At 36.7% G+C, this 15596-nt stretch overlaps 1 protein-coding gene across 2 annotated transcripts in view; it reads right to left on the bottom strand.

The window, feature by feature from the left end:
• Positions 1-15596, bottom strand: part of ZBBX (zinc finger B-box domain containing) — a 95569-nt gene that overhangs the window by 70946 nt on the left and 9027 nt on the right. For both annotated transcript variants that reach the window (XM_037163268.2, XM_037163271.2), the window contains exons 4-6: positions 9855-9903; positions 8532-8638; positions 1655-1750 (exon numbers count right to left, since the gene is read on the bottom strand). In XM_037163268.2, coding sequence (XP_037019163.2) covers positions 1655-1750; positions 8532-8638; positions 9855-9903 — 252 coding nt within the window. The remainder of the gene's footprint in view (positions 1-1654; positions 1751-8531; positions 8639-9854; positions 9904-15596) is intronic.

Raw genomic sequence — 15596 nt, 5'->3', positions numbered from 1 at the left:
ATAGTTACCAAACTAGTGGAAAATGAAAACCGCTATATGACTAGTTTATAAGAGCTACACAGGGACACCCACCAATTGCTGCACAACGACCATCAGGCCGAGGCACCGAACTCACAGGAAAATGAGGAGGAAAAAAGTGAGATGAATATCAGTTCCCCTCATGAATTTTACTTTGCAGATAATTATTTAACTAAGGTCGAAATTTATATTCTCTCTCTCTCTCCCCTTTCCTCTCCCTGCCCATGTGTATGTGTGTGTGTGTGAGAGAGAGAAGAGAATTAAGCCATGGATAAATCTTGAAGGTCAAATCTGGAAGTTGAGGGGAAAAGCCCCGTCTCTTCCTCTCCGTGTGTCCTGTACCAGATAGCACAGTAGCTAAAGTTACTGAGCGATAGCTCAAAAAATGTACTGAATAAATTACTGGATGGAAAATTCCTCACATCAACTCACAGTGGGGTAAGTACACCCTTTCCCCTTAAAGTGAAGTTAAGTCTTTAGTTAAATTCTGTACTATTTCTATGTTAACAATTACACTCAATTCTGTATGCATCAATTTCTATTTCTTGTGACCGTTCAATTGCACCATCCTGAGGGAGGAGAATAATAGGTCATTGTGTTTCTTCCATTTGTTTCTTTTCCTTGTTCCTTCTGTCATTTCTGCCAGGAGTATCTAAACATTGAGTAGCCACTTGAAAGTAACGATAAATAATGATATGAGAAAGGCATATTTTATGTTTGTGTTTGTCACAACTTGGGTCTTTAGAGCTACCAGTATTGATATTCAAGTAACATGTAAAGACTGGAATCTACCAGTGATCTTTCTAAACATAGATCTAATCATCTCCATCTTTTTACCTCTAAGATAATAAAACCCTTGACCTTGTGTAACGACACAAGGTCCTTGGCTTTCAGTTTCATCTCCAGACCCCTGAGCAGGACCCAGCATCAGCCATCTGCGCACGGTCACTGACCCCACGGACACTGTGTCCTAAAGGCATTCAGTGAGTATTTGTCGAATAAATGACTGCCAAATGAATGAAATCGAAGCATCATTAAATATAAATGGTACAATGTCATATCTATATTTAACCATATTTGTTGCTTAAGTATCAGAATCTTAAGACTCTCTGACACGGTTTGAGTTTAGGCATTTCAAGAAGCAATGACTAAAAGCTGCTAATATGTAGGAGGAGACATAGAAACCTGAGAGATAAGCATATTTAAATAATAATGGGTGAAGATAAATAAAAGAATAATTTTTAAAGCTAAACAAAAAAGCAAACATGAGATTTCTATTTATAAATTAGAAATAATACTTAAATCATGTGTTCACTTAAAACAATAGATAAAAATACTGTCTAATTTTTAAATGTCAAGTTCACAGATAGAATGCATAATCTAAAAATTCTAATCAAGTAAGTGTTTCAAGAACTATATTTAAAACACAGTTTAAAGAGCAAAATAGAATCCAGATTAGTGTTCAGTAAAATAGTTTTAAGGTGCATGTAAAGACTGTCTGTACATAACAGGATTTTAGAAATCAATGTAAATCATCCTAAATTCTAGATAATTAAGCATGTTTTAAATGGCTTTGTGTTGAAACATTCTATAAATACCCTACCAGTAAAGCATCTTAAAGTTTTTCAAGTCATACCTGCAAAAGAGTTGTTCTGTGGAGCTTCAGCGCCCCCTTCTGGTGAATTTTAGCAAAGCATCCTGAACAATAATCTTCTCCACATTCAAGACATACCTTAAAAGATATTTAAAAAAATACAATCTTATTATATGACTTTGAGAAAATGTCTGTTTAAAGATGTTATTGCTATTATCTTTATTTCTCCATTATATGCCTAGATGTCATTGGAATTGAGAAGTCCAAGGAAACTGAGATAACGGTTTGCTCCAATCAAGATTTAACTCTGAGAAAAATGAACTTACAAACTAATTGCTCTCATATCAAAATAATTATAACAGCTAGAATATAAGTTTCATACATGTGCTGGGTGTAGGTACGTATATACAATTTCTGAATAAATCCCAAAACAACAGGCAGCATGAGGTCAAACTCTCCAACGTGGTCGAAACCAAACACTCCATCTCTGTGTCGGTGCAGCCTCAGTTTCCGCTCTTCCATCTCGAGGTGTGGATTCCCGGGGCACGATTAGTTCCAAACGGTATGTATGCTATCTGTCTCCAAAAGTCCCCAGACACTTCAGTGAACTCCTTCACTGGTGAGTCTCGAAATATGGTTTAAAAGTATTTTGAGAAGAGTCCTCAAAGAAAAATATTTTTAAAAACTGAGTAGAACTGCATCAGAAATATCAGCAATGTTTGTGATCAGTGAAATGATTATGGAAAAATATATATTTATCTTCCAAATTCTCTACGGTGTAAAAATACAATTTTTAAAATTTAGAGATAAAAAATTTATCTCTAAATTTTTTTGCTTTCCAGCAAAACTAGAAGTTAATATAGAAGACAATGACATTTTCACTGCATGTGAAATTACTACCATGCAGTTGTACAGCCACTTCAATACTCTTTATTACAATATGACAAAAAACTGCAAATGGCTAAAATCCCTCTTGTCTTGAGTTTGCCTGGGTGAAGAACAGCTGTTAGTGCAAGTGAGAAAGCATGAGGGTTTGGAAAGATGGTGTCAGAAAGTCTATGTCAAGGAGCTCACACTTCCCCTGACCCTCTTTTATCCCCCTCTTTGGGTGTCCACCCCCCACTCTCCCCCTCCTTCCTCTGCCCTAGTACCAGGGACACAGAAGCATGAGACATTTGGGGCAGACTGGGGAAAGGCTGACCTAGCCCTTCTGCCTTGGGCTGGTCAATGGTGAACTGAAATGTGCAATAGAGTGATGCTTCTCGAAATGTAATGTGCACGTGAATCACGGGGGATTCTGTTGTCATATCGTCTCTGGTTCAGGAAGTCTGAAATGCCACCTGAGATGCTGCCTTCTCACAAGCCTCCAGGTGACAGCACGCAGCAGCTGGTGCAGACCACACCCTGAGTAACCAGGCATTAGAATGTACGAGACATAGAAAAGCAGAGCAACTCTTATTAAAAATCCAATAGACATTTTGTCAATCAATTTTTAAAAATTGTATGAGTCCCCATATAATGATATAGTTACCTACACTAATGCAGACAGATTTATCAGATGTAAAATGATTAGGACAACACTACAAAAGGTTAAAAGAGTGAGAAATTTATATGTTGCTGTAATGAAACTAAAAAGGAAAGATAGAATCAAACAACAATATTCACAATGTTTAATGAGCATTTACTCACTGCTCTAAGAGCTTCACCTATCTCATCTCATTTGTTCTTCACAACAACCCTCTAAAGTGATAAAGGCCATTGTATGACCATTGTCAAGATGAGATGATAAAAGAACATAATGATTAAAAATGTGTCAGTTGGTGCAGCCAATAGAGCTAGAGTTTCAACCTCCCATTCTGGCTCAAAGCTCAAGCTTTTACCCACAATCCACATTACTAATCATTAAATCAATTATTGATCATTAATTTCAGTATTAATCATTGATTTAAAAACAATAAAATCTGCAATAAAATAAATATATCAATGGCTGCATATTCGGGTATTTGTCAAAATCCAAATATATTTTTTCCAATGTCAAAAATTAGCCCTGGCTGGTGTAGCTCAGTAGATTGAGCACAGGCTGTGAACCAAAAGGTCACTAGTTCAATTCCCAGTCCAGGCACATGCCTTGGTTGCAGGCCAGGCCCCCAGTGTGGGCCACATGAGAAGCAACCACACATTGATGTTTCTCTCCATCTCTTTATCCTTCCTTTCCTCTCTCTCTAAAAAACAAATAAAATAAAATAAATCCAAATATATATTTGTTCAAATGTGATTAGCTCTACAACACTGGATTTTTTATTTAAGTGGAAGAAAAATACTATCCCTACTATGGAAACTAGTTTTACCCTTTCAACTCTTATTTCAAAAGCTGAAGTCTCTTAGAAAAATGATGATGAACACATCTAAATACATCATTTTTCAAGTCCAAAATCTATTAAAAACCATAATTCCACATAAATATATGGCAATATCCTTATAGTACTGCGTATCACAAAATACATTCTGCTTAATTTTTATTTTTCTTATCTGCTAATATTTCAATGAATTTTCAATAAATACTCAGCAATGGTTTTACAATGTAATGAGAGGACAGAAAGCCACTTTCAACACACGATTCTAAGCCAAGTGTCAGTTGACAGCAGAGTTTTGATGGGAACAGCCGAGCAGAGGCCGCAGACTGGGAGATCAAAGCCAGGGCAGCAGAGTCAGCTTATGTATTTTATCACAAAAGCATATTTGGAGTTAAATTGGGTTAAAATGACCGCTGACTGGAAAATCTTTTTAGGCAGTTTGTGCAACTAGCAGAAACATACGAAGAACACAGACGAGCACTCCACCCCACCGCAGACCCTTCTTCAAGGGCGGCGCACCCAAGTGCAGTTTCAGTGGACATCTTTTTAATTCCATCAAGGCTGGACCAGTCCGTTGTATTAAGCCCTCGGAAACCACTGGAGTTTAACTAAATTATCCACATCTGCCAAATTAATATGTAATTTTTAAATATCCATTTCACTTTTGCCATGTAGAAACAGTCTAAAGTTACTGTAACATCTTTAAAACATTAAAAGAAGAATTAGAAGTTTGGGACTTTATTTTCACCACCAACATATGTGAATGCATCAGGACATAAGAACATGTGCCCAAAACACACAGTTTAGAGTCTCCTGACAATGTACCTGGCACAGTGCTGAATATTTCACATGCATTAACCCACTGTCCTGAATAACTCAGCAGTATAGTCTACAGTTATTCATAGTATTCCACTTTACAAATGAGAGGACAGAGCTATAGAGGAATCCAGTCATGTGCTAAAGGCCATGTAGTTAATAAAAGGTAAAGTTGAGATTAAAAACCCCAAAACACGAGGTCTTAACCCAATCCCAATAAACAATTTCCCTGATGAAGAGACTATCACGAGATATAGAAAGGTTGACTCTAATTATCCAACATTATAATCTAGAATGATGGAAGCTAAAACACAGGATAAACTCGGAGTTTAACACGACCACAGTCTACTCAATTAGGTCTGCCTAGCTTCAATTTTTAAACAATTTATTATTGTGTTTTAACAAGTATATTTTCATCAAATCGAAGAGCATCCTTTATTAAAATCTTAGTGAAATGTTTAAGTATATTTAGGACGTAAATCTGAACTTCCACAGATTTCAGGCAAATCAGCTTTTTAATCACTGCATATATTTCACTCATTTGCTTTCCAGTAAGGGCATATGTCATTTATCCTGTCTGGGATGTCATTTTCTTACATTTCCTACTCGATGGAAAAAAACTCACCCTTTATTTTCAGGCAAAGTCTTGCCTACATATGCCATACTGTTCGAATTCCACAGCCCTTAAAAAGTGCTCCACATAGAATAGGATTCCATAGAAATGTCAACCCAGAGTTACTACCTAAATCCTTTTTCAGATCACGAACAATAAACCTCGACAATCCAATTCAACCAGTAAGCCCCTTTCATACTTCCAGCTTCAAAAATATTATTTGTTTAAATTTTTAAACATTGCAACATAGGTATAATTGGCTAATATTCTTTACATTATTGTCCATTATTATCTCTAACACTATTACAATCTGATGTCATAGTAAGAGCATTTTACCAACAGCCAGCGTTTTACATTTAATGTTGTTTTTAAGCCGTTTATTAAACTCACAGAATTCTAACTCTTTGAGCCCAGTTAAAACTACATGAAATAAGGCTAGTAAAAACAGGCTTAAATCAGAAGTGATTATGGCTAAATTCTCTGAAACTACAATATATTCCACAATATTAGTTATAATCCCCAATATTCCACAATATAATCCCCAATATAATCCCCAATATATTAAGCTATTGGGGAGAAAAAACCTGCTTCTTAAGTATGTGTAATATATTAAATTACAAAAGGTATTGGGTACCATCAATATTAACTGAAAGGAAAATATGTCTAAAGTCTATCCTACAGAAGTTTTAAAGAAATGACTCATTCAACAAATATGTTTTGAGTATCCGCTAAGTTGCAGGCATAGGTGAACCCACCACACTGAATGAAATGAAGTCACCATTCTCATGAATCTATATTAAAGGCAAGTGGAAAACAGAGACGCATTATAGGGTGATAACTGCTGTGCAGCTGAATAAAGAAGCTTCATGAAACTAGAGTGCAACTCAGTTACTGCTGTTTTCTAAAGATCAGTGGGGGTCAGTAACCTTTGAGTTGACCTTTATTGATATGAGGAGACTGTGGGGTGTAGGGGGAGGAAATTTGCTGGAGATAAACAAAAGTTCAATTTTGAACATTTTAAATTAGTGATTCCTTTTATACATTCAACTAGAGGTGCTGATTGAGCAGACTGAGTTGAAAGTTCAAGGGGAGAGGCTTGAATCAGAGATGTAAATCTGGGAAGCATGGAAGTAGAGATGGTCTTTAAAGCTGAGACAATAAATGCAACTACCTAAAGAGCAAGTGTAGACAGACTAGAGAAGAGGCTAAGGACCAAGGGTTGAGGCATTCAAAGGGGTCAAGAATACAGAAAACCAACAAAGGAAGTTGAAAAGGGACAGCTAGCAAAATAAAATGAAACCAAGAGAGAATGATGTTTCAGAGAAAGCCAAGTGAAGAGTCCTAGGAGAGGAGAGGGTTACTGTATCAAATATTACTGATGGATTAAGATAGGAACTGAGAATAGACCACTACACTGATAAACCAACAAAAGAACTGAGAATTGAATGTGGAAGCCACTGGCGACCATCAGAGGAGCAGTTGCTGTCAGTAGCAGAGACCCGGTACTGAATGGAGAGGGTTGAAGAAAGACTGGGAATTTAGCAGTTGCACTTCCAGGTCTACACCCCAAACAACTGAAAGCAGGAACTTGGACAGATATCTGTACCCCTATGTTGACAGCAGCATTATTCACAGTGCACTCGATGGAATGTCAGCCTTAAAAATGAAGAAAATTCTGATACAGGCTACAACATGGATAAATCTTGAAGATATTACGCTAAGTGAAATGAGGACAATACTATCTAATGATAAAAAACAGGTACTTTGTGGTTCCATTTACATGAGAAACCTAATGGTCAGATTCAGAGAGGAAGAGCTAGAGTCGAGGTTGCCAGGGGCGAGGGGAGGAGGCAGTGGGGAGTTCTTGTTTTACTGAGTACCGACTTTCTGTTTTGCAAGTTGAAAGGAATTCAGTGGCTGGATGGTGGTGATAGAAGCAAAGCAATGTGGTTTATGCCACTGAACTTTGCACTTAAAATGGCCCAGATGGCAACATTTAACTTATGATGGATTTTACAGTAGTTTCTAAAGCTCATGAATTCACATCTATGAAAGTTCCAGAGCTGTCAGAAAGCATTCTATTTTTGTACTTTTTTTCAAGTTCACTTCAGAACTTTTAAAGAAAGACAGAATAAATATCATTTTGGGGAAAAAAGAGATTTACACATAAATGTACACAGGAGTCTTAAACATAATAGAAAAAAAAGAACTGAAACAACCCAAATGTCATTCAACATGTGAAGGAATAAACAAATGTTGGTGTATCTGTACTATGGAATACGACTCAGTAATACAAATGAACAAACTACTGAAAATGTAACATGAATAAATCTCCACATGGAGCAAAAGAAAACTTACACAAAATCTAGATAGAGGGGTGGGCAAAAGGAGGTTACTACTAATAATAAATAATGCAATAATTAATAAATAAATAATGCAAGAATAAACTCTGTGTTTTGCATATTCACAACTATAAAACTAGTTTGCCTGTGCCTGTATGTGTGTGTGTACATATACATTATAATTCCATTACATAAAGTACAAAAATAGGTACTACCAATGTAAGGTGCTTCTGTAAAACCACAGCAGTGGTTGCCTTTGCAGTGAACATGAATTGGGAAAGGCAGAAGGGAACTTTCAGGGGCATTCCATTATCTTGATAAGAGTGTAAGTATTCGTCAAAAGGCAATTAGTTATACATTTAAGATCTGTCTACTTCACTGTAAATAAAATATATCTCAATTTTAAAAAATAGACAGAATGAGAGAAGAGACTATGATGACAGCAAGTATAGCCAACTTGTCAACTGTTACCAAAATAGAAGTACAGAGGGAGATATGGGGGACAAAGGAGAGTGTTTGCTGTCACTTTAGCTTTGGTTGTAGGTAGAAGATATTGCAGCATGTTTGTGTGCTGATCGGCATGATCCAAGGCAGAGAGGATGAGTTAAGCCAGTGCCTCAAACAGGAAGGAGAGGGTGAGCTTCAGCAGCACGCACAGCCCCAACAGCATGCACACCTCACCCTTAATACGAGCCACAGAGGAAAAGTGTGTGCCTACCGAGGCAGTTAAGTTGGGAGAGGTGTCTGAGACCATGCATAAGTGCTATTCCAGTATCTTATTGTAGTGTACGTACTAGCAGAGCGGCTTTGTTCTCACACTGACCACAAGGCTTCCCTTTTATCTTGGGTTTGTCACTTTCAGAAGAATTTGCCATTTTATAATTAAGTGGTCTTACTGATTCTGGAAGAAAAGAAAAAGTCAGACTAATCACTTTAAAATATAAAGTTTAGATTTGATTGATAAAGTAATGAAAGTATGCATATTTCTAAATACTCATATAATATATAAACATTAGTTACCTAGTAAGAATGGCATGTAGCCAAGTCTAACTCTCCCAGTAGGCTGGGGAGCTCACGTCCCCTTCCCGTGACTTTAGGGCCACACATATCCACTCATATCTACCCTGCTTAAAACTCACTTACATTGGACATGTGAAATTATAGAATGTAATAAGTGCTAAAAACCATTCTCTTGATAGAATACCTCCAGCATTCTGTCCCATCTCTGGATCAAACTGAAGCCTACACAGAACATCTTCTGTAATAAATCTACCAAATCATCTTAACCATTCAAATTAAATTAATGTTATATATATAATATATATAATTTATATATAATTAACATAGCTCGTTCTACCAAATAACATATATAAATAAATGTTATATATAGTAATATATATAACTTGTTCTACCAAATCATCTTAACCATTCAAATTAAATGTGTTTATCCTCTATTAAGAAGTAATTTCTTATGGCCCTGGCTGATGTAGCTCAGTGGATTGAGCACGGGCCTGTGAACCAAACAGCTGTGGTTCGATTCCCAGTCAGGGCACATGCCTGGGTTGTAGGCCAATTCCCAGCAGGGGATGCACAAGAGGCAAACATACATTGATATTTCTCTCCCTCTCTCCTTCCCTTCCCTTCTAAAAGTAAATAAATAAAATATTTTTTAAAAAAGAAGTAATTTCTTTTGAAATTGGCATGTTCAGAATTGATTTTAGTGTCTGTTATTGTCAAACTGTTTTAAAATATAAAGAAATTTTTCAATATTCTTTTAATTTTTAGAGTGAAATTTCAATTTACAACTTTATACTGAAAAATTTTTATCTTACAAATTACACTAACAAACTTTAAGGACCAGTGGTATGAAAGTCCTCACTATAAAAAATGCTATATTCTAATCATACTCTAAATTGACACTCTTTGATAATAAAATAAGCCCCCCCCCACAAACATAAGTGAAATGTATTTTGAATATCAGAAGTAAAGAGTCATCATTTGGGGAGTTAGAATCTTTATACTGAATAAACAGTTCTAGCGCTTTAATTTTCTATGTAATTCAAATGTAGAAGAAATGATAGCTGAGGCAGCTAATAGCACAGTGGTAAACTGTTTACCTTGAAGCTGTTCCTTCAGTAATTTTAATTTCAGTTTTCCAGGAGGAAGCTGTATTAATGAAATAGATATCATTTGTTAGGTAAACATCTTCTTATTCAAAGGAAGTTGAAGTCACTAACAAAAAGACTAAAAAGCTATAAAATCTCGGTGCTTGTTCAACAAACCAAACATTTTGAAACAATAATATAAAATTAGTAGATCATCATAAAAACATAAAAACTTTAAATTAAATTAATAAAAATTCTTAAAAAAGAAAATAAATTTTGGAACTATATAAAAACAGTCTTTTAAACATGCCATATATTATTTGTTAAACAAAATCATTACATACCATCAAGAAAAGATTTTAGGAAAAAACTACTATTCAAATATTAAAGGCTTTTCCATCTCTGATCTTTCTGAAAGGCGCAAAGTCAAATATTCATGTAGACTAAATCTAAACTGAATTTAGACTGAGCTACTCTGCTTACATACCTGAAGAAACCAATATTATTACCTTATTTGCCCAGTTTAGAGAACCATGTGTTTAGGGGTCATAAACTTAACCTTCAAATATATTATTCGAGATCCCTGACTTTCCCAAGATGTAGGCAGAAATACAGATATACATGGGTAATTAAGACTCACTGCTAGGTATTTCAGATAAACATTCACTTAAAATCCTGGAATTTTTAAGGTTTGAAGAAATAAAACAGACTCATCAATCGCACACACTTGCCCCGGTCTTATTAAAACCTACATTCAAAGGGCACAAACAAACACAGACGAGAGGCACTTTACACAGACACTGTCAATTTATGCCTGGTTTCCAATTTGTGATTTGCATGCTCAATCCTGATCTGTACATGACAATATGAGAACGATGCTTGCCTCTGTGTCTGTGGCTGTACCAAATGCACTCATCTGAAAATTTCAGCCTAATTATTTTCAGTGAATCTAGTGGTTTTGCTTCAAAAGGACATTTGTTGTTCACATTCTCTAAGTAGTTACTCAGATACTATGTACCAAACACAGCAAAAAAAGAAGACAGTACAATTGAAATAAGCAATTCTTAGTGAATCATGCTTTCACATTTAAACTCGCAGTGTTATACAAATTACAAATAATTTAATCTCATTTTTATAACCAAATTATCTAATGTTATTACCTTAATGATACATCTGAATTGCAGCATGATCAATGTAGTTATAGGCTACCTGGGCAGAAAGGATTTGCTAAAGCAAACTAAAGCCATTATTAGGAAAATTAGGGAAATTTTATACTTTGTTTTTAGTATCATGAATAATATTTTCCTGCTCATATTTACTTAAAATAACTCAAGCTGCATAAAAAATATTTCAGTGAACAAAATGCTAGCTGCTATTTTTCAGAAAATAGAATGTATTCCTAAGTCCGATGTTTATCTGTTTGGGAGTTGAGGATAAAGTAGGACTGAACCAAGGAAACACACACACACACATCCATGCATATATACACAAATATGCACATATATATATGGCTTTAAGTATATGCATATATAGGTATATTCAAACATCAGTAATTCAATATACTAAAGCCTATGCCCTATTAAACCACTTATGCCTCCACCAGCAGCTGCTGAAGATGTGCCATCAGGTACCAGGGCAGCTTAGTGGCTCTACCACACCCATGTGTCATCTGGGCCGTTGGAGTCAGACTATGCTGTCATCCTCTGCCTCCCTGGTGTTCACAGATGCCCCCAAACTCCCTCCAATGCCCTAACCCCCCATGCTGGGCCCACACTCCTCCCACAGGTCACCTTTTCAAATATACACATTCTTAATCTAATTAGCTATGTGACCTCTGCCATTCTCTACTGTTTGTCCTTCTGTCCAGGGCTCCCCTGCCATTTGATGGAGTACTAATGAAACAGTCATTTAACTATCTTATGCCTTAAACCTTTCCTAAAAATGCCTCTTCCAAAAGTTCACATGAACTGGACCTACCTTTCTTCCAACACAACCTCCTCCACAGAACTCTCCAGAGGAACTAGGTCCATTTCTACTCTCCTTTCCTGACCAGGAGAAGAATTTTTTCTCCTGTTTACTCCTCAATACTGCTGTTATCATTCACTGCCTCTGGTGAAGGTCCCCACCATCCACTTTCTGCCTTTATCAATATCCAGAACCCTTGTCCACCTGAAGGTCAGCACTCCACCCAGTATTTCTGTTCATCACATTTCTGGGGGATGATCATGGACACTTCAACTTCCATGTCCACCTGACACCATGAGGCTGAAGACCCTCCAACATGTGACTACTATGAACTTCCAAGTGTCTCTTCAGCCACTTCACCATTATGACCAAACCAGGAACCTAAGCAGATATCTGTATGTCCACACCTTCAAAATGCCAAAGTCAGAGTTTCTCAGTGCTAACCTTACCTCTTTTCTCTTAAACCTCCCATACCTACCCGGCGTTGCGATGACATAATACTGATTGGGTCCCTTACAAATCCATGCTGAACGACTCCAGTGGGCTCTTATGGCTCTTCCACAATGTATGTGTTCATCTGCTGCTAATCCTCAGTCACCCACAGTGTCTAATCCAGAATTTCTCCCTTCCAAAAACACTCAAATTTACCCCATTTTTCTTCCTTAATCTGGCAGATGATATTGCCGTCAAATTTACTAAGAATGATGAGGTCTTCCCATTAGCAGTTTTCCACAGCTTCCTCTTCCTCACTCTGTCAGATAAAACCTCTAAAAATTTAGCTTTACTGCCACTTGTTTCTTCTTCCATCTCTCTGGTCTCAGAGAAAATGAGTCCTCCTTCCCCTTGGTAAAGAACTGCTTAATGAGCCCCCCAAAACTGACACCTCTCTGGTTTCCACCTTTAGTCTTTACTCTACTTTTGTGAGTCACCTCTCAACTATGCACTGACTCATCTTCTCCCTTAGTCTAAAAAACAATGTAATAAAGTTTTTCCTTGATGCTATTCAGCCCTTGAGAGGCCAGGCTTTTCCTCACCATCACTGAAATGCTAGTCTTCACTCACCGCCACCTGCTTTCCTTTTTCAACCACTTGAAGATACTTTTACATCTAGTAATGAGCCAATCATCAAACCAAGTTCAGTGTTTCTAGAAATCCCCATTCTCCACAAAGAGACATTTTAAATTGATTCTCAGGTAATGTTACAATTGACCTCACCCCTATTATTTCACACACTGCCAAAAACTCTGTGTAGTTACAAAGTACCATTATGCATATTTACAAATATGGTAACACAAAGTCAGAAAGGTCAAATAACCTGCCCAAAATCACATAGCTAATAAAATCAGTGAGAAATTTAGTCTAAACAAGGTTTCTTGACCTTGGCCAGGACAATTCTTTGCTATGGGGCTGTCCAATGTACTGTAGGATGCACAGCAGCACCCCTGGCCTGTAGCCATTGCTACCATTAGGGAAAAATGATGACAACTACACCACCACCAACAACAAAAAACCCTTTCCTGGTAACAACTAAGAATGTCTCCAACATTGCAAAATGTCTCCTTGTAGCAGGAAGTTGGGGTGGGAGGGGACTGACCCCTACAGAGAAACCCTGGTCTAAAACTAGACTCAAAACTGGGTCCACTGCACAATGTATTAGGCAAGACTGACTTCTCCATATATTTTTTAAAATACCCTCCTTCCCTTTCCTCTTCAATGAAATCACACTGCTTTGACTCGACTCCTACCATTTTTCTCTTTGCAGGCTCCCTTTATTGCAGAGCTAGCAAATTACCTTAGGACCAGCCTGAAAGCCTGCATTCCAAACCTTGGCCCAGGCACTTGACCTTCAGCAAGTTATTTAACCTTTTGATGGTAAATTAGTTCATCTGTGGAACTAAAAAAAAAATAACAACTGCTTTTCAAGAGTGACATAAGCACTTGAGATAAAACGGAAAGAGCGGCTAAACTGTTGACTGGTGCAAAACAGACTGAGTAAATGTTAAAGTTCTCTTTGCCTCCAGACTGTGAGCTTGACCCTTCACACCTGCCCTTCCTGCGCTTTATCCTTTATCTTTTTCTTCCCCTTTTTATAAATGCTTAGGAGCCAATTCACTCTCTCAGATTCAAGTAACAGATGAAAATTCGAATGAAAATTCTAAACCTTTGGAACTTACTAAAAGGGTAGAATTTAAATGTTCTCACAAAAAAACGAGAGAGAGATGTGAAGTAATAAATGTATTAATTAAGTCAGTGTGGGGATCCTTTTACAATATACATGTATATTGCATTATCATATGGTACGTTTTAAATACTTTACAATTTTATTTGTCATTTATACCTCAATAAAGTTGGGGGAGAAGGCAGGAGAGAGGGAGAGAGGAGAGGTCTAAATCAATACTCTAGAACTTTTTTCTAACTTCCTTCTTTATTCTACTTCCTCGCCAACCCAGGCTGCAATATCTGTTATGTATTTGACTTCTTCCTTTCTTTTATCACTGCTTTTTTTGGTCCAATAGTTTCCTTTCTATTTTTTCTGCTACATTTTAAGTTAGACTCTTCTGATCTGAATCTCTAGATATTTTTAACGGTCTCTCTGCCTCTATACTGGTGGCTTCCAAAGCAGTATGTATACATGCCTGGGGGAGCTCAAGAAAAGACCAGAGAGGAGACAAGAAACATCTATTATGTTTATATTATCCTTGATTAACCTCTATATTTTGCTTTAGAGTGCACATGATATATCAGTAAACAGAATATATAAAAATGAATTCTACTGGAGTAGCTCAGTGGATTGAATGCAGGCCTGTGAACCAGAGTATCACAGTTCGATTCCCAGTCAGGGCACATGCCTGGATTGCAGGCCAGTTCCAAGCAGGGGAAGCATGAGAGGCAACCATACATTGATATTTCTCTCCCTCTCTCCTTCCATTCCCCTCTAAAGATAAATAAATAAAATCTTAAAAAATTAATTCTAGTTATGAATAAATAAAGACTTGATGTATACAAAGCTATGCTCAGAACATATTCTTTACTGATGTGATACATAATCAAAATAGTTTGGATATCACATGCTCTATATTTATAAATCCCAACTGCATTAGATATTTGAACAAAATCAGCCATCGGAAATCGTCATCTCAGTCTTGCTGTGCTCCTGCTCCAGAGCTGTCGGGGAATTCCATTCGCCCAGTGAAAAGGATCAAGACTCCTGAGCCTGTTATTGGAGGCCTTCCCTCCTGTGCTATAGGGAGACCTTTACACCCGCCTTCGACAGCATCCCCCGTGTTTTCATCCTTCAACTCAGTTATGAAGATTGTAAGGACTAGCATTATGATTTATTCAGCACTTTGTTCTTACAAACACATCTAGTAGACTTTCCAATATGTGTAGAACTATACTATTTCCCAAGCACAGATGGTTCATACACTAAATAGTTATGGAAAAAATTGTATACTGATGTTTTATATAAATATTTTCATATGTGAATCGTTTTTTACATTAGATGAGAATTTACTGGAGAATAAGGAAAATTCACTCTATGACAAAGAGATGCTTAGTAAATATTGAATAATAAATAAGTCAATAATCACAGACTCAGCATTTTTAGTATACCATATGTATAATAACATCGGAAACATGGAACACTATATCTCAGAAAGATAATAAAAAATGGACTATGAACTGTTTAATCCAAAAATTAAAAAGACCTACTAAATAAGAAAATGACATTAAACAATACGATGCTTTTCCAAAGCCAATAAGTTTAGAAGCATCAAGTGAGATGTTTGT

This window comes from Artibeus jamaicensis, unplaced genomic scaffold (assembly GCF_021234435.1).
Source record: "Artibeus jamaicensis isolate MK-2021 breed Jamaican fruit bat unplaced genomic scaffold, CSHL_Jam_final scaffold_474, whole genome shotgun sequence".
Taxonomy (NCBI): Eukaryota; Metazoa; Chordata; class Mammalia; order Chiroptera; family Phyllostomidae; genus Artibeus; species Artibeus jamaicensis.
Note: the sequence above shows the minus strand (reverse complement) of the source record. Positions and strands in the feature narration are given on the sequence as shown.